Raw genomic sequence first — 19,614 nt, 5'->3', positions numbered from 1 at the left:
AAAAATAAGATCATCGAATTTTTTTTAGTTCATAATACCAAAATGACAAATTCTCGATATAATAATTACGTTATCAAACATTACAAGACGAAATGCCGTGAATATTAAGTATCAAAATACCGCACCGAATGAACATCAGTGAAGTATTTTGATATATATAGGCTGTGTCTGAACTAAGAAAAACACAAGCATGCAAGACTTCAAAAACCTCACTAAAGGTCGGCATAGTGTTGAAAAGCCCAATTCTGTAATTAAAGCAGCAGAAGAATTATCAGACAAGATGTACATAGCCAATGTACGAAATCGTTTACGTCAATTAAACAGCCCCACTGTTAATGACTGCAGAAGGTGGTTTTGGGAGTTGATGCAGAATGCCAAGGATTCCATTGCTGGTATCAAAGGGTGGAATAAGAAGATAGAGATTACTGCCAAAGTGGTGGAAGAGACTTTGACAAATGGTCAAACACTTAAGACGTTTGTCTTTTCTCACAATGGGGCTCCATTCACTGGGAAGTCACAATATGCTCTCCTCTACAAATATTCCGAAGGGAAAGCAAACCAGTCTGAATCAACTGGAAGGTTTGGTACTGGATTTTTGACCACGCACACGTTGTCGAAAGAAGTAAATATAGTTAGTAATGTTTATGATGATGACGATGTTAAAAACACATACAAAGGTTTTACTGTTGAACTTCATAGAGAAGGGAAGAGTGATGGAGATTTACTTGCTGGTGTTAAAAAGATGAGAGAATCTCTTTGCTTTTCTAATGAACCAAACAAATTGACGTCTTATTATTATCCACTGAAGAATGAAAACAATATAAAAGCACTTGAGATGGGTTTAAGTAATTTTGAAGATAACATCGTCCAGACCCTCCTTTTTTGTCCAGAAGTTGGTAAGGTGACTATTTCAGATACCAAAAATGAGACAATATATAAGCCACTTAGAATCTTCAAAGACAAGAGTTACAAAAGTGCAGATGTTGAAATACATGAGTTCGAGACAATAAGAAATGGAGAATCAACAATCAGACACTTCTTGGTCATTAACAATGTCAATAACCATTCAGAAGAACTCACACAAAGATTCCAAAATGAAAGAACTTTGAGAACACAAATTGCTGTGGAATATGTTGAAGAAAACAATACAAAGAAATTAGTGGAAACAAAAGGTCCTTCACTGTATTGTGTCTTTCCTCTTGTTGGCTCTGAACAATTACAACTTCCATTTTTATTGAATTCCCCAGATTTTGAACCGGACTCTGAAAGAGAAGCATTGTATTTGTCCGGATCAGAATTTGATGAGGACAAAATTATTACGGATGTTGGGACTAATAAACTGATTTTGAAACAAGTATTTATTAAAGCCAATACATCATTTGAAAATGATTATGAAAGGCTTGTGGACTATTTGATTAGTAACAAATACAAAGAACTCCACCTTGTCGCTCGAGGATTGAGTAAAAATCCAAGTATAGAGAAGCACTTTGACTCAAGATGGTATCAAACTGAAATATTGGAAAAGATGAGGAAAACCGTCATGAACAAAACACTTGTCGAGACAGACAATGGACTACAACCAATGTACAAAGGGAAAAACATTAACATCAGAATCCCAACAATGGACGATGAAAATGAGAATTTCAAAAAATTCTATGAGTTACTCAAACTGTATGGATACAAGATGCCGCTGTTTGATAAATTGAAGTCGTGGAATTCAATAATGTGGGAAAGCTCGAAAGTGAATGTGAATGTCGAGAAATTAGTGAAAGAAATCAATTCATTTGAAAAGATGAGTAACGAAAAATTCAACATGACACCAAAAGCCAAAGTAGTGTTTATGAATGCATTCATCAAATTTTTGGTTAAATTTAATAAGGATCTATCATTCTTTTCAGTGTATAAATTGTTGCCAACTATGGATGGCAATTTTGTTAGTTTCAAACGAGAGGAAGGCAAAAAGACACTTATGAATTGCAATAAAGTCTCAGATGAACTTATTGATTGTATTGAAGACCTGAAATGTGATTTGAAGAAACATGCACTTTACAAAGGAATTTCATTTGCAAATATTGAAGAAGAAACAAATAAAACAATGTCTATTTTCATTAACGAAACTGTGATTAAAGGAAAGGAAATAATTGAAAAACAGAACAGAGTCCCAGCTCAGACCGTTAACTCAAAAAAATCAAAAGCAGCTTTTCAGGACAAAACACAACAAAGTCAAAACGACAAGGACAAAGCATTTATTAACCTCATTATACCTCTAATAAGACGTGTGACTAAATCTAATGACCAAAAGTTTGATGGTTTTAGAGACTTTGTGTATAACGTTGCCTGCAAATTTTTCCCAAGTGAAATGAAACGAGCTGAAAAGAAAATCTGCAATGATATTGATGAAAATGCATGGAATGATGTTGATGGAATGTTTTTAGATATTGTCATGAGAAGAATAGAAGGGAGTGAGAAACTAGATGTTGTGCTCGACAATTATAAAATGACTATGAATATGTACAATGTACTTCTTAAGAATTCTCAGATTATTATTGGCGACAAATTCAATTCTCTTAAAGTATTACCAAACCAGAAGGGAGAACTGAAGGCTGCGTCCGAGCTTTATAAAGACTTGAATGTACCCGAAGAATTTAAAGGAGTGGACTATGCAAATTGTGGAGTTGATGCGAAAGGATACTTACTTCACAATGAGTGCACGTTGGATCTTAACAAAACAAAGTCAATAGAAGATGTTGCAGAAGAAATTGATCAACAAATCAAAAAGAACAATTCGAGGTTTATCGATAATTTAGTTGACAAGATAGTGTTACTGCGACCAACACAAGAAGTGGATAATATGGAATTTATAACCACCTTGAACAAAATTGCTTCAAAATTGAATAACAACGCTTTTATTAGATCAATTAATTTAGAAAAAGGTGATTTGTGGAACAATGCGGGACAAATATACATCGCCAATTTATGTAACAAAGTATCAAATGGATTCACTTTAAACCAATTTGATGCAAAATTTGGACCTTTACAAAAAGCAGCAGATAAGATGGAAATACTGAAAGATATATTACAGTTTTCGTATAAAAAACGGGACGTTCAAACACTTAACAAACTCGGAGAGAGTATGTCATTATCAATGTTACATATTGTAGACGAAGAAGCATTAACATTTGTTGGTGTGTTTAACAATTTATGTAAGTGTACTGTTAACAACACCAACACATATCCTTTGAATAAAAACATCATCCATGACGAATTAATGTTCCCTGAATTGTTGGCTGTTCTCAAGACATATAAAAAGAAGGAAGTATGTGGGAAAATAGATTCCTTTGTGGATGAAGCAATATCTAAACATAGTGAAGCATGTAAAATCGACAATAATTTCAAAAAGATATTACGACTGTTGTTCACCATGCCAGAAATCAAGGACCCAAATCTATTTCCTTTAATAAATCCAAAGAAAAACAAAATTGAGTTTGACATTATCATGGAAGATAATATCAAACAAATGATCTATAAAGCATACAATTTGTTTGGCGATCAAATGGACGAAAATACACTCATGGAAAAGATTGAAAACGTTCAGGTGCTTAAAGAAGAAAACGATATTCTCCAAGCAAAACTTGAAAATGCTGAAGCGGATAAGGACTCCCTTATTCACAACCCAGAGACCAATTCACTCAAAAAACAAATGGACGACATGAAACAACAAATGCTTAATTTTTCCAGACAAATGGAACAAATGCAGAATATGTTAAAACAAAAAGATGACAAAATCAGTGAGTTGGAGATTCAACTTGAAAAAACGAGAATGCAAGAAGTTGTTCGACCGTCCCCAACACGTTTTGATTATTAATCTAATTTTGAATTATAATTTCATGTTTTACTTACTTTCATCTATTATATTATTTTATCTATTTTTATCATAAAAATGTTATTCATATTAATATAAAATATCTATTATAACTATATACTCTATTTATTATATAACACTAGTTAAATTGCTTATAATTTATAATTAAAAATTGTTTGTAGAAACCAAACTATAAAAAAACTAAAGAAAAAATCATTTTTGTTGTTGGAGAGCCAACTTCTCCACAGAGGTAACAAAGTCCGCAAACATCTCTTCTGTGCACGCCTTTTGGAAGAACGGGTTGTTGACTGACCCCTCTGTGGTAAGTCTTTGTTCCGGGTTTACGGACAAACACCCATTTACATAGTTAAGTAACACAGGAGTCCAATTTCCACCTGTAATAGGTGGTACGCCTTTTGTAGAAATTTGGAACAATGCACGAAGTGGAGGATCTTCCATATAAGGTGGATATCCTTCCATCATTTCTCTGCACATGATTCCAAGGGACCAAACGTCGACGACACAGTCATAGTCTTTTCCTTTGATGACCTAGGAATGAATACAATTAGCTTAGAAACCATTTCATTTAACTGAAACAAACTTCAGGAGCCATCCAATATGGTGTTCCGACTATAGTATTTCTCTTTGTCTTACTTTTTGTGAGTTGAACGGACACACCAAAATCAGCCAACTTTACTTCGCCTTTGTGATTGATAAGAATATTATCGGATTTAATGTCCCGATGAATTCGATGGAAGGAATGGACGTATCTTAACGCTTCATTTGTCTCACGAGCAACATAAGCAATTTGATCTTCTTTCATAGCGACTTGTGGGAAGAACTCGAGAATAGCCGTCAAGTTATTTCTGTCCATAAATTCCATTGCAATATACAACGAGTTTTCTAACTCGTAGCACCCGAAGTATCCAACGATGTTCTTATGTTTAAGTGTCTGCATGATTTTAATCTCTTGCAAGTTCAAGACCTCTTCATCTATTTTGATCTTTTTCACGGCTCGCTCCTCACCCGATGCTTTGTCGACACATTGAAATACAACACCACTCACACCTTCACCAATTTGCTGCCAATTCTCAAAGAGTGTCACTGGGTTACCCTCTTGGACTATATCTTCTATACTATTACTCTCCTTCTTTCATTTGATAAGTGTCACTGCCGTGCTAAGAAGTAATAACAAACTTAATGTAATACTCACCTCACTCTCGGGCATGGGTGGCGGGCGCAATGGTTCTTCTTCCATCTTTTTAGTAAATTCGATGACTTGCATCGCTTCCTTTTGGTTGGACTTGATTTCCTCTTTTGAAATCCCAAGACCTACAAATACAGTCTCCCACTCCGGAGGTATTCCAGTGAACCCCCCTTCTGAATATGTAATGTGTGTGACATGGTCCATAGTTTCTGGTTCGCCAATGTATTTATTTAAGACAATTGAGATAGCTGCCATCCAGAGTCCGCACTCGTCTTCTGTCGTGCACTACTCGTCATTTTCTGTATATGTAGAAATATACTATACATATAGTATATGTATAATACCACTAAATATACTATATGTATAGTAAATATATAATTTAAAAAGAAGTGAGACAAACTTGAATGAAATACGACTTGGATTGTATCGGAGAAATAAGTTGGAAACATGGCTGTTTTTTCATTTCAGGACTTCGAGTTATTGTACCAAAAGCTAAAGGGATATACCCTTTAAGGTGCAATTTTTCGGCATCAAAGTAATAGAGGATGTCACTTGTCAAAACGAACCAACGCTGGAGCCAATTACGAATGATATGGCCACGTTTCACCATATACCCTTCTTTAATGATTTTTGTGGTTGGGATTGAAATGTACGAAAATGTTGCAAGGTCGATTTGAGTGTCTGCCATTCGTTCCTTTTTTTCAGATCGTCTTCTTAGTTTTCATTTTTTTTGTTCATAGGATTTGGATTTTTTTTAAAGTTTTTTTGTAGTGATAAAAATAGAGTTGCATTTATGACTTTTATTGTCTTGGTTGGATTATTTCAGTGGTTTTTTTGATAAAACAAAACATTATGACTGCGTTGACGAACTTTATTTCAGAAAGGCATTTTTTGTAGTTTTTTTTCTATTTATTAATAATTAAATTGTACAATAAAGATTTTTATTTGAGTTATTTGTGAAGGGCAAAAACAATTAAATGGGTATAAATAGTCTTGTTTTTTTATTTAATTATACTTTGTATTTTGATATATTGGTTGAAATTCAGTGTGATTGCCGCCTTGTTTTCTTTTTCAAGATCAACGTCAAAAATTAAATAATTCGTGTTTTGATGATTCAAACTAAAAGTATAGTTCAAATTTAGTTTGTTATTACTTTTTATAATTCTAAAGCCATTTTTATTTAATATAATATAACTCTAGTTAGTAAAACTAATATGAGATGATTATTGTTCCAAAATTTATTTAAAAAAATTGATTATATTTTTAAAAACGTTTTATTGTTAAAAATAACATTTAAATTTCATTTTAATTGTATTTGATATTTTAATTAAATTATATTATTTATATTATAATATAATATAAATGTATTATACATTTATTAGTTATATATATTATAAATAATTACTTGGAATGATACCATATTATTTAATAATAAAAATAAATATTGTAACATTTTTATTTAAAATGGTTAGAGTTTAATAATTTGGTATTCATTAATTTACCTTAAAAAAACGGGGAAAAACAATAACATTTTGAAAAACAATGAATATTAGAATCATATATTCACAAATAATGTTTCTGATCGTAGCACTTTTCTTGGTGATGAATGCGTCTGCTTTCAACTTGGAAAACAACTACGACTTTAGTTGTACGACCAACTCAAATCAAGTGACAAAAAGTGCAACTACATCCTCAGTTGATGGCTCCTATTATAACATTGGGTTTTCATCACCCGATGTCACACTTTGTATGTGCACAACATTAAACACAGCACAACAACGTAACGACAAATGTGAGTTTACTGGACCGTATTGTATTCAGACAATTTTTGGTTCTATTGATCATTACAAAGAAAATTGTGTTGTGATAGTAGATAGAAACTTCAAGTTTTACATAGAAGGGGAGCAAACAGTAAAAGATTATCCGCTCCAAAATTCCGATGCATTAGTTCTAAAAAACAACATCACAGTGAGCTTATATGCGTGGTTTGAATTTAAAAATGTTGAACTAAAAGAAAACAGTCATATTACAATTCCAAGTCATTTTCATTGTAATGAAAAAATGTCATTCAACAAAGGAAGTCACATCACCTTTAATGAGTCAATTTCTTTAAGAGGAAAAATAGAAGTTCCTAATAACTATGAATTTATTTATCCTTTAATAACATCATGGATTGCTCCAGAAAATGTGATGCACATCTACCCAACGTTTGGAATGGTCGATGGCACTTCAAATTGTGTTGACGTCGTTTCAATGCAAAAAGATGTCAATGAGTATGGTGACGATATCGCAAAATATATAACTAAAGCAGTATGGAGTAACACTAATGGGTTAAACCACCTTTATATGATCAATGAAAAGTTAATTCGATATTGCCCGAATGGCTTAAATAGTGTTGATTGTAAACAATTAAAGTGTTATTTGAATGGAAACCAGTGGATGGATATAATTCCTTCAACGAATTTATTTGCATTTACAGCACCACACTGTCCATGTACAACATATGATGGATTTACTTGTACTATTTATATCGAAAATGGTATTGTCGACTTGTTATCAAAAGACTTAAACAATTTAGTTGCACCAATTAATACTCAAATTAGAAATGGAGGAAGTTACACAAATATTGTTGTTAAAAGTGAAGTCACTGCTTTTTCTTTGGCATCATAATTTGTTGCGAATTTGACTTTAGAAAACGTCTTTTCTTTAATAAAAGAAACAACAACAATTCAAACAACAAACATTTTAATATCACAAAATGAGAATGAAATTATTGTGAGTGATGAATATACAAATTACTTGAAATGCATTGTATTTGATAACACAAAGAAAATCACTTTTAAAGTTTTAACTCAAAATTTTGATGTTACAACACAACTTAATTTAAATAAATTGAACGTGGAAATGTCAACGGGGATTTTGGGTGTTACTTGTGTTGCTAGAAATAACAATTATATTACAGTGAATAACATTAAATTTCAATTAAATGAATTAACAACAACACTGACATTTACTATGAGTCAAAATACAATGACAACATCAACTGGTTTTGCTCAAGTTTCAATTCAAGTTGGAGAAGAAACACTTTCTTTTTCCTCTGATAAAGAAACTACAAACACTTTAATAGACTCGAAGTACACGATTACAACAGAGAGTCTTGGGACTGTTTCTCTTCCTAAAGTGATTTCATTGACTTTAGTAGTAAAGAGCTTCACTTCATTAATTTCTGAAAGAAGATTTGAGTACCCAAGTAATTTGAATACAACACAAGTACATACAATTGAAGTCACATCAACTGAAAATACACTGGAAATCACAACGGATTCATATAACGATTTTATTATAACAAATAAGAAAGAAGACTTTAACTATATAATTAATACAAATACTAATATTACTATACTTGGGGTGAAAACTGGAAGTGTCACTGTTCCAAATACATATAACAAAATACTAAAATTTGCCAGTCAGCCAACTGAAATTTCTAAGAACAAATTTTTCACATTGAGTGAAATTGGGAATATCAAAAGCAACATTAAAAGAGATGGAACAGAAATAATTTTTACATTTAATAGTCAAAATGTATCATTGAGTAATTTTGTGTTTACTAATTTGGAAGTGAAGACATTTAATGTAATAAATCCGCTTGATTTGGATATCATAAATTCCACTTTTGATAAACTTACATTAAATAGTATGAATACTGTAGTAATAACAACTTCTACATTTACAATTGATCAAATCATTAAATCAAAGTCTCAACTTACATATTTGATATCAAAAGAACATGTCACGAATGGCACATGTCGTGTAATGAAATACACTTCATTGGACTTCACTTGCATATCTTCACAAATAGAAATTGCTGAAGATGAAAATTGCTTAAATAAGATAGAAAAGAGATGTTATGAGTGTAAAGAGACGTATTATCTTTCTTCAAAATGTTTGCAATGCGGAATAAACTGTTTACATTGTTTTGACAACACGAATTGTACAATATGCGAGCAAGGTTTTGTTTTCTCAAATGGTAAATGTGTGGACTCCTGTGAAAAGCCACGGAATTCATTGTGCTTAGTTTGTGACAAACAAAAAGTTGCAAATAACATCTGCGATAGCCTTCCGGATAATTGTGAATTTTCAACAAACGGAAAATGTCTCCAATGTACTACTGGATATGTCGTTGATTCAAATGGGATATGTGAATTTATAGAAGGTTTAGCAAAATCAAATGGGATAAAATACAATCTTGTGTCGAAAGTTACTACCTAAAAAGTGGTGAATGTGTCTCTTGTGACTCCAATTGCCATCAATGTGGTATGGATGCAACATGTTATGAATGTTTATCAAATTCGTATATAAACGCAACTACGACATGTGAGAGTACATTATGTGACACTTCTACAATTCAGGACGAGAATGGAAGATGTCTTACTCCAATACCTTCATGTGAAATATATTTGAATGGATGGTGCATTCAATGTGAAGACAACATGTTACTTAATAATGGTAAATGTGGCGATTCAGTAGCACAGAACTGTCTTAAAGTTGATCCATTAGGAAAGTGTATTCGATGTGAAGAAAAGTTTTATTTGAATGACAAGCATGTCTGTGTTCCTTGTGAGAATGGTTGTATGACATGTCACAACTCGACATATTGTCTTTCCTGTAATTCGACGTTATATTTAACTTCTGGGGAGTGTAAAACACTTGATTATTTAAAAGGAAAATGCGAGCAGTATATTCCAAATGTAGGAGGGTGTCTAGTATGCAACAATAGTTATTATCCGAAGTACCCCGACTGTATATCTTGTGATATAAAGTGTTCCTTATGTAACAATGGTGATAATTGTATATCCTGTAACTCCACTAACTATTTATATGCCTCAGAATGTTATCCACAGAGTCAAATAAGAGGGTGTGCAGTGCAACCGACCACTTTAGGCTGTTCACAATGTCCTGATGGCTATTTCTCGTACCAAAATTCATGTTCAAAGTGTAATGAAAATTGTAGTACTTGTTACTCCTTAAAAGAGTGTCTTTCATGTTCTGAAGATCACGACTTAATATCCGGAAATTGTTATTCAAAGAAACAAATCCAGCACTGTACCTCTGTAATCAATTCCAAGTGCATCAAATGTTCTTTTTGGCACTCTCCAGATGATAAAGGACACTTTTGTGAAACTCAAGCTGAAGTTTGGTTTATAGTGATTCTAATTATAGTTATCATATTTATAATGATTCTTTTATTAATTGGACTCTACTTTTCTGTCATTCGTGTACTTCGTCAAGACTATTTGAATCGATTATCAAAGAACACGTGTTTATTTAAGATGTCACAATCAAACATCCAGTTTATAGAAATTGGTAATAAAATAAAGGTGGATAAACAAAAAGTGTTATTTGAAGAGAGTCAAGACAAAGATGGAAACATTCCAGTGAACAAAGAATCGAAAGAACTGTTGTGTATTGGATATTCAAATAAACAATCCGTCAAAATTAGATATGTAGCGAAAGAAACAGATAAGTATTTTATTTCTTTAAACCCAACGGGAATTACTTTATTAAATGGATTTGCATGTGAGTTTGAAATTCTAATTACCCCCAAATGCTCAAGTACAATAAATGACAAAATCAACTTTGTTGTGACTGACATGAAGAAGGGAATAGATGACATAATTTCAGTGAAAATTGAATTCGAAACGACTATCTCGACATATTTAGACTATGATGAGATTCTTGAAGAAAAAATATTAGGCGAAGGTTCATTTGGAATTGTTTACAAAGGCAAATATCGAGGGTGTGATGTTGCAATCAAAAAGATGAAACAAATGAGTGACATAGATAATGGTCTTACTGAATTTGAGAAAGAAGTATCTATGTTAGATAAATTCCGGAGTGATTATATTATTCATTTCTATGGGGCGGTTAACATATTAAACAAGATATGTATGGTTACTGAATACGCACCTTTTGGATCCCTTCAAGATGTAATGAAACATAAAAAGAGTGATGAAATTGGGATGAAACTACGAATTAAATTTTGTATGGACACATCTCAAGGAATAAGCTATTTACACGAGAATGGTATTTTACATCGAGATATCAAGCCAGACAATATATTAGTGTTTACATTAAAAATGAATGAAGGATCCCAAGTAAACGGCAAAATAACAGACTTTGGAAGTTCGAGAAATGTAAATATGATGATGACTAATATGACATTCACAGCATGTATTGGGACACCAAGTTACATGGCACCAGAAGTGTTAAATTCAGGGAATTATAAAAAGCCCGCAGATGTATATTCGTTTGCTATTACTATGTATGAATGCTTTGGATGGTCGTATGCTTTTTCTAAAGAGAAGTTCAAGTTTCCTTGGAAAATAGTCGACTTTGTGTCGAAAGGTAATTACCTTGAGAAACCAGAGAAGACTCCACAAGCGTTGTATGAGATAATACAAAAGTCGTGGAACTATATACCACAAAATAGAATTGAAATTAATGAAATTTATCGACTATTGGAAAGTCAATTTAAACAAATGAATTGATAATTGTTAATCCTTTTTTTACCTTAAATAATTCTTTACTTGATTATTTGTTGTGAATCGAGATTATTGAACTTCTAACTCGTTTTATGAATATTATTTTAATTGTTTTATTGATTTAAATATAAGAAAATAAAATCATTATATGTTTATGATAATTGAATTTTTTTGTTATGTTGTTGTTATTTATTGGATTTATTTAATTCGATATTTCAATAAATTGTTTAATGATTCGATTATTGTCAAAATTTACAATGTTTGATTCATACCACATCACAAATATCACAATAAACACTTTTTATTGAATTTGATAATTATAAACTGGTTGGGTTATCACAAGAATTTAGTGGCAAAAAAAATATTTTTTCAAAGTGTAACAATTTAATAATTTCTCAATAATGGAAATGCATATAAAATTGCCACGAGTATTACTTTCTGTTGATACTGAAGTTGCCACTTACTTTTTTGAAGTTAGCAACTCGTTTTAAAATGAATGAGTCAGTAATTTATACATTTCTAAATAGTATCATGTAAGTGAAATCTGTTTTGTATTTGTGTGTTGTGTTTGATAATAAACAACTATTTTAAACTAAAAATATTAAATTAATGAAATATTTTGTTGTATAAAAAAGAGAATAGAAAAGTAAAATGTGAATGAATTAGAAACACTTTCTGTGGACGATGGCTGGGCCAGACTCGTCGTACTCTTCCTTGGTGATCCACATGTTTTGGAAAGTGGACAATGAGGCAAGAATTGAGCCTCCGATCCAGACAGAGTACTTTCTCTCTGGTGGTGCAATGACCTTGATCTTCATTGTTGGTGGTGCAAGAGCAACCATCTCCTTCTCGAGTCTGTCGTTAATGCCTGGGTACATTGATGTTCCACCAGACAAGACGATGTTTCCGTACAAGTCCTTTCTGATATCGACATCGCATTTCATGATTGAGTTGTAAGTGGTCTCGTGAATACCTGATGCTTCCATACCAAGGAATGATGGCTGGAAGAGTGCTTCTGGGCATCTGAATCTTTCATTGCCAATGGTGATGACTTGACCATCTGGAAGTTCGTATGACTTCTCGAGTTCTGATGATGAGGCAGCCTTTTGCATTTCTTCGTTGAAGTCAAGAGCGACGTAGCAGAGCTTCTCCTTGATGTCTCTGACAATTTCTCTTTCAGCAGTTGTGGTGAAAGCATAACCTCTTTCAGTCAAGATCTTCATGAGGTAGTCTGTGAGATCACGACCAGCAAGATCAATTCTGAGAATGGCGTGTGGGAGTGAGAAACCTTCATAGATTGGGACGCAGTGAGAGACACCGTCACCAGAATCCATGACGATTCCAGTGGTTCTACCAGAGGCATACAATGAAAGGACAGCTTGAATTCCAACGTACATGGCTGGGACGTTGAAAGTCTCGAACATGATTTGTGTCATCTTTTCTCTGTTAGCCTTTGGGTTCATTGGGGCTTCAGTCAAGAGGACTGGGTGTTCTTCTGGTGCAATTCTGAGCTCGTTGTAGAAAGTGTGGTGCCAGATCTTCTCCATGTCGTCCCAGTTGTTGACAATACCGTGCTCAATTGGGTATTTCAAAGTCAAGATACCTCTCTTTGATTGTGCTTCATCTCCAACATAGGTGTCCTTGTTGCCCATACCAGCCATGACTGAGACTTGTTTTGGTCTGCCAACAATTGATGGGAAGACAGCTCGTGGTGCGTCATCACCAGCAAAACCGGCCTTGCACATACCGGATCCATTGTCTACAACAAGTGCTTGTACTTCTCCTTCTTCTCCCATTTGAATGTCTTCTTCTTTCAAGTTTGTAGCTTATATATTGTTTGGTTAAAGTTTGGTGTTAGAGTTATCGTTAGTCAGTTCTTTCAGTTCGCCAAATAGTTTTGATGTTTTTGTATTGGTTTTTTTAATAATTTTTATATTATTAGAAATAGATATTATAAAAAACATCCAACAATACATGAAATGTTATTTGATGGTGTTACTAAACGCGTATTTAAAAAATGTTATTCAAGAAATTCAACAAACAAAAAAAATCAATAAAGAAATATAACCACTTTCAACATTGTTTTAGTTGAAAGTATTTAGAGTCTCCCTTAATATTGGGTTGATAAGGAGACATACATAGGATTTAACTCCACAGTGTATAATACAGCTGTGGGACACTGAAACACACTTGTCAGTTGAGCGTTGGGAAATTGGTTATTCCCCATTGCCATATAAAAACAAGGTGTGTCCATACTAAGTGAATTGGTTTGAACCGATGTATCGGTTTGTTTTTCATCTATACCAGAAGACTGTGTTTCTTGTGTATTAGAAACGCTAGAACTCTGTTGATAATCATAAAGGTTTTCGGGTTCAGTTATCAGTGTGTTGTAGAGTTGGCAGATAGAAAGGTTATAAGGATCTAAAGTGGCCAAGTTTTGCCTTCTCGCGTAGTGTGTCTTAGGAAGTGCTCTGATAATGCCAATCACACCAACGCCAAATTCTTTGAACCCCTTCTCAGAAAATGGGCCCATCCGTGCATACTTCACTTGTCCTATTTGTTTCTTGCTTGAGTGTGTTTTTCGTGCTTCAGAATCCAATTCAAAAGTTTCAGCCAGCCATCCTGCAATAAAATTATATATTTGGGCGTCTTCATTCTTCTTGGTCTTTCTGTCCGCATCAACAATCCTTGCAAACGACGGAAACAACGAAGAAGATGTTATTGTGAAGTGGTCAAAGTTGATGAAACTTTTGTTGTTTAAAACAGGACACTTGATTCTAAAGGATGCACCATAACAATTGGAAAGACCAATAAGTGCTGCATTACTTATATACTCACGCTGGGTGCTTTCTCTTTTAGAAATGGTGTTTTTCTTTAAAGACGAGCTTGACTGGGACAATTCCATCTGTGTCACTTTTTTAATGAGTTTACAGTAATTTTAGTAACTTGATATTACAAAACTTCAACTTTATAAGTTTTTCGCTTTATTATAATTATTAAAAAATTATAACAATAATAAATAAGAATTATCGATTGTTGAGGAATTATCATTGGAATTTATAGTGGTTTTTTTTTGGAAAAAAAATGCACAACAAATTTATTAAAAAATTGGGAATCAAATAGAAACTCATCAAAATCGTCAAAAAACTGAAACAATGATTTATTGTCGTTTAGAACAATTTCCCCTTACTGTAATGTTTTTTATAAAAATAAAAATAATAAACACATTCCATTAACAATAGTTTTATTGTTATTATTAAAATTAAACTTTAATGGAGTGGAACTTTTGATACTCTTCGTTCATCATTTTCTTGGTATCGTCTTTGTTTTTAACAAATATCGATATGTCCAGTGCTGTTGTAAACCAACTCTCCGCCCTACCAAAGTCATGGGAATACCGAGACCTATTTCCTTTGTTCCACGACGTGGCCATGAGCCACTCGATTTCTGTTGGTGGGTAATTTTCGCCAACACTTTTCATAACAGTGAGGGCTTTTTTTATTGTGTTCAACGCATTTTCGTCGGGCGAATTACTCACAATCTCTCTTATCACTCTTGCGAATCGCTTTGCGTTCAATTCAGGTTCTTTGCACGTCTGTGTGATTGCGGTTTCGAGACACTTTATCCCTTCACTCGTTTTCCCAGCCGAAACACAACTCATCCCAACAAGTTCGAGAACTGAAGGGTTTGCTCCACTCTGTATCAACGAAGAAACGGCTCCCTCGACTCCGTTTCCTAAAGAAAGTGCTACCTTGACTCCAACGGTGTTGCAAGTGGTCTCCAGTTTGTCAATTGGGTTGTTACTTGATGAACCTTTTATTCTCAATTTTTCAAGGCATTCTTTTGCTTCTTTTGACATCACCATAATTTGATCGGACACTTCTTTCCCGACACTCTCTGACCCACAAGCGGCACCCATCAGACATGCCAATATTCTGTTTTCGTATAACTCGCTGTATGGTTGGAAACACTTTGATAGTTCATTGTAAACAAAAAAGCACCAGCAACACAACAACAACGAGTTTGAAGTGTAACTAGCTTTTCCCGTGTTGAAAAGAAAGGCAAGACACCACTCTACGTCTCCAGTCTCTTCACCAACAACACCAGCGCTATCACCTTGGAGCATTTCGGAAAACCTTTTCAGCAAACCAACCGAACATTCACGTTTAAGAAGTTGTTTGAAGACAACCACCGTGGTTCCAGCGGCACTGTTTCCTGGAAGTGACGCAAACATTTCTCTGAGACATTTTACGAGGATGGATTCCTCGTTTTGTTCTTCGCAAACCCCACAACATGCCTCAAGGTATTTGACTTTGTCGTCGTTCGAACTTGCTCGACGGAGCGTGGAAGATAATGCACTTGATGCACCCTCGGGATCGTGCAGATGAAGGAGACTTGAAAACAAAATAAAATCTGGTTTTAGGTCAGTACAACCACCTTCAATGGAGTTTTTTGCTGACGATGTTGCTTCGGTGTAGTTGTGCAACTCATAGCTGCAAATTGAAATGTTTTTTGATAATTCCTCAAGATGTTCAGTACATTTTGTAAGGTGCATTAATGTCGAGGCGCACGTAAACCACTCATTACCTGTTCTAAAGTTGGCGTTCTTCACATCAAAAACACCGCGCTCCCATAAGAGTGCAACAAGTGAATACACCTCTTCTGATAAAAATTGCACCTTTCCACTTTGGACGTTCTTCATTACCAACTCAATAAGATTCTGCGACGAAATGTAGTTAACAGAGTTGCAAGAGAATAAAAATTCCAAATAGCTTTGGGAGACCTCGAAGAATAAACGAGAGTCGACCACGTCTTTTTTGGAAAGTGAAGAAAGGAGAGTTTCATACCCGAAAAGCCCAAGGTCAGCATTTTTTACATCTCCAGCTGCTTTGCATATTGCAATTTTATTTGAAAATGACACATCAGGAGACGTGATAAACAACTTGAATGGTTGGATCGCAGAGTTTGGGTTTGCGAGTAACAGACACTTCACATGGACCATTTCAGAGTCTTCGTTCTTACTAAATTCCAGACTCTTTTCGATGTAACTAACCGCCTTCTCAGCATCACCCAAATGCAGGTAGCAGTTTGACACAATCTTCAAAGCCTCTCCGACCCTGACCTTGTCAGATGTCGATAATTGGATGTATTCGTTCAGCCATTCGATTGACGCTTGATACATTCCAATGTTGTACATCTCAAGAACTTTGTTATATATGAGTACCAAGAAATCCTCAATCGATTCGTTACTGTCTTTCACCAAATCCTTTGCTTTATTGAAAAACATCCACGCAAGCTCCATCTTTCCCTCTTTCCATGCAGATTGCATTCTCCATACAAACAACATCCATCCAACTTTTCGAGTGTCTTGCCGTTCTTGATTTCCAACAACGCTTTTCATCACTTCGTCATACAAAGACGTTGCTGTGTCGAAGACGTCAGACCCAAGTGAAAACTCTCCACATTCAACAAGACATTTCCCGGTCTTCCCAAGCATTTTTAGAAACACCAAATCATGCTCTCGCTTCTCAAGCATCACAAGCCGACAAGCGATCCAACGGAGCCACGAGGAATTTTTTAATGGTGTTGTGTCACCACTCTTTACAACAAAGTTCCAAAGGTCGCTCCCTTCTTTTCGTTCTTCGCCACATTTTTTCACTGCGCCAGACTCAACCAAGGCAACTTTGTCATTCAATGATTTGACAATTTCCCAGTCGACTGGAGATTTCAAAGCATTTATAGAAACAAGTATTTCACACATCAGACTTCTTTACATATTTGGCTTCCAAATTTTCTATCATTCCACACTTCTCAATCTCATTTTTTCATTTTTTTTTTGATTTTGATTTTGATTTTTGATTTCGTTCTATTTTATTATAATTTATATAATATATTATTAGTTCATATTTTATTAGTGTTATAGTTTTTTTTCAATATTTATTTAACTTTGTCGATAAAAACTTCAAATGTTTTTATTTTTAGTTTGTTTTTTTTCATCATAATTTACAAATTAATTTATTTGTTTATTCAATATTATTTAAAAACTAAATAAAACTAATAATTCAGTTTTTGTTTACAGACAGACGTTTTTTGTTTAAAATAGGTCAAGTCCTTAACTAAAATTTATAATTATAAATATAGTATAATTGTAATTATCAATTAAAAGAACCAAATTTTTAATTTTAAAAAATTATAATTGATTAGAATTATTGTATAGATAATAAATAAACTTACATTGTTGAATTTATAACAATAAGAAAAATTAACCATTGCAATTCGAAACCAAAGAACTACATCTTATAATAAAACTATTTTATGAAGTACTTTCTCTACACTTATGAAGACGAAACTCCACAAGCAAATGACACGGACGGGGGAAGTAAGCGAATTGAATATTTCAAGAAGCAGTACCGTGTGAAGTTTTATTTAAAAGCCATTTTGATCTTTTCAATAATTTTGACAGTGATTTTGGCTGTTGTGCGTGCGGTGTTTACAAAGTGGTCGTACACCTGCGACAATAAATACGCGACTTTATTCACGCGCGCGTTCGATCCCCCTTTTATTAAAATAAATACCTCGACATATTTTTACACGTTTGTTGAGCCTGCGATTCCCCTTATATTTGGTGGCGTTTTTGTTAAGACAAAATACGGCCTTATATCAAAAAACACCGAATTTCCAAGTGTTACGCTGAACACGTCTAAATATACCGTCGAAGCAAAATTCGGAGGTTGTGAGGAAAGTTCTTTTATTCAACACTACATTGAATGTGATGCAATGACACTGACATTTGGTTTGAACAAAAATTACAATGACCCGAGCCAGGAAAGTTCCGACGAGATTGTAGAAGACATTGTTCTCGTCACGGTGAAAGACCCGGACCCTGTTTATTCGATGTATGTGAAACATCACGACACTGGGTGTGTGTCTTCTTTCAATATTGTTGTCATCCCATTATATAAACAGTCTGTCTATCCTGCACGGACAGACCCACAAATTATCTGCGGCGATATCAATAATTATTTTAATTTCACAGTCGAGAAGAATAACGCAAAGCAGACCCAAAATTTTTCTCCATTCATCCAACAAATCGCCAACACAACAGAGCAGAATATAAGGTATACAATCGAGCCGAAGATATATCGTGCTCGGTTTAAAGAGAAAAGTCATGAACTCAACTTCACAAATCCAGAGCCAATTGTACTAACGCAAAAGAGTAGAGACATTCCGATTTATTCACATGATTCATTGGTTGGAGTGGTTTCTCTTTACGATAGCGCGAAAGTCACAAAATCTGTGAGGTTCCCAAACGATATGTACAATTTCTTTGGTATCGACTTCCATCCTAGCTTTAGTGTTGAAGGGTTTATCATCACCTCTGTGTTTTTTAACGAGATCAAAAATGTCTCGTGTCATTTTATTTCGAGTAACGACAGCGTGACAACGATTCAAATTAAAGCGAAGTTTTACTTTTTCAATGGCAAAATGCCCGCCTTTCTGATCAACAATTCCACCACTTCAATCTCAAATCTTAACTCAAAAATTGTCGATAATTCACAGTTCTTCAACTACGAAAACGCGTTTGTTGAGGCAGACATGTTTGAGGTTGAAATCAAGGCAGATATGCAAGGTGTTGAGAATATTGAGTCTCTCAAAATTGAAATCCCAAATTGTGATGGGTGCAATTTTGAAGGGAAATGTACCAACGGAGAGTGTCTTCCAAATAAGTAATTTACTATTAATTTATTTATTGTTTTACCATTTATTTGAAAATTAGAACAAATAGCATTGACTTTTTATTAAAAAGTTTTTAATCGAAAAAATAAATTTGATTTATTTTTTTCAATTATATTTATTTGGTTTTTATTTAATAATTTAAATAACAATTTTTTTTGTGAAACATTTCAAAAAAGTACTTTACTATTATTACTATTATTTAATAATAACAATCAACCAAACATAAAAAAGAGAAAACTCAAAACATACCAAAATTTGCAAAAATG

At 33.8% G+C, this 19,614-nt stretch overlaps 8 protein-coding genes across 8 annotated transcripts; 4 read left to right on the top strand and 4 right to left on the bottom strand.

Moving 5' to 3' along the window:
- Positions 1–190: 190 nt before the first annotated feature.
- EIN_371420 (hypothetical protein) lies at positions 191–3,865 on the top strand (the record flags this gene model as incomplete). The annotated part of the gene is made up of 1 exon (XM_004259453.1): positions 191–3,865. One exon carries the CDS (start codon positions 191–193, stop codon positions 3,863–3,865), a length of 3,675 nt encoding a protein of 1,224 aa, XP_004259501.1.
- A 210-nt stretch (positions 3,866–4,075) lies between these two features.
- Positions 4,076–5,757, bottom strand: EIN_371410 (serine/threonine protein kinase 3/4, putative; the record flags this gene model as incomplete). The annotated part of the gene is made up of 4 exons (XM_004259452.1): positions 4,076–4,411; positions 4,464–4,993; positions 5,060–5,354; positions 5,470–5,757. The coding sequence occupies 4 exons, from the start codon at positions 5,755–5,757 to the stop codon at positions 4,076–4,078; spliced, it is 1,449 nt and encodes a 482-aa protein (XP_004259500.1).
- Positions 5,758–6,641: 884 nt separating this feature from the next.
- Positions 6,642–7,739, top strand: EIN_371400 (hypothetical protein; the record flags this gene model as incomplete). Its single annotated transcript, XM_004259451.1, has 1 exon — positions 6,642–7,739. The coding sequence occupies one exon, from the start codon at positions 6,642–6,644 to the stop codon at positions 7,737–7,739; it is 1,098 nt and encodes a 365-aa protein (XP_004259499.1).
- Positions 7,740–9,385: 1,646 nt separating this feature from the next.
- Positions 9,386–11,617, top strand: EIN_371390 (receptor tyrosine protein kinase let-23 precursor, putative; the record flags this gene model as incomplete). The annotated part of the gene is made up of 2 exons (XM_004259450.1): positions 9,386–10,261; positions 10,448–11,617. 2 exons carry the CDS (start codon positions 9,386–9,388, stop codon positions 11,615–11,617), a joined length of 2,046 nt encoding a protein of 681 aa, XP_004259498.1.
- Positions 11,618–12,273: 656 nt separating this feature from the next.
- EIN_371380 (actin, putative) lies at positions 12,274–13,407 on the bottom strand (the record flags this gene model as incomplete). Its single annotated transcript, XM_004259449.1, has 1 exon — positions 12,274–13,407. The coding sequence occupies one exon, from the start codon at positions 13,405–13,407 to the stop codon at positions 12,274–12,276; it is 1,134 nt and encodes a 377-aa protein (XP_004259497.1).
- A 314-nt stretch (positions 13,408–13,721) lies between these two features.
- On the bottom strand, positions 13,722–14,516 carry EIN_371370 (hypothetical protein; the record flags this gene model as incomplete). The annotated part of the gene is made up of 1 exon (XM_004259448.1): positions 13,722–14,516. One exon carries the CDS (start codon positions 14,514–14,516, stop codon positions 13,722–13,724), a length of 795 nt encoding a protein of 264 aa, XP_004259496.1.
- Positions 14,517–14,873: 357 nt separating this feature from the next.
- EIN_371360 (hypothetical protein) lies at positions 14,874–17,372 on the bottom strand (the record flags this gene model as incomplete). The annotated part of the gene is made up of 1 exon (XM_004259447.1): positions 14,874–17,372. One exon carries the CDS (start codon positions 17,370–17,372, stop codon positions 14,874–14,876), a length of 2,499 nt encoding a protein of 832 aa, XP_004259495.1.
- A 554-nt stretch (positions 17,373–17,926) lies between these two features.
- On the top strand, positions 17,927–19,342 carry EIN_371350 (hypothetical protein; the record flags this gene model as incomplete). The annotated part of the gene is made up of 1 exon (XM_004259446.1): positions 17,927–19,342. One exon carries the CDS (start codon positions 17,927–17,929, stop codon positions 19,340–19,342), a length of 1,416 nt encoding a protein of 471 aa, XP_004259494.1.
- Between the last annotated feature and the right edge of the window lie 272 nt (positions 19,343–19,614).

This window comes from Entamoeba invadens (genome assembly GCF_000330505.1).
Source record: "Entamoeba invadens IP1 unplaced genomic scaffold scaff_1105074726357, whole genome shotgun sequence".
NCBI lineage: Eukaryota > Evosea > Mastigamoebida > Endamoebidae > Entamoeba > Entamoeba invadens.
The sequence above is the reverse complement of the archived record's forward strand: the minus strand, read 5'-3'. Positions and strand labels throughout refer to the sequence as shown.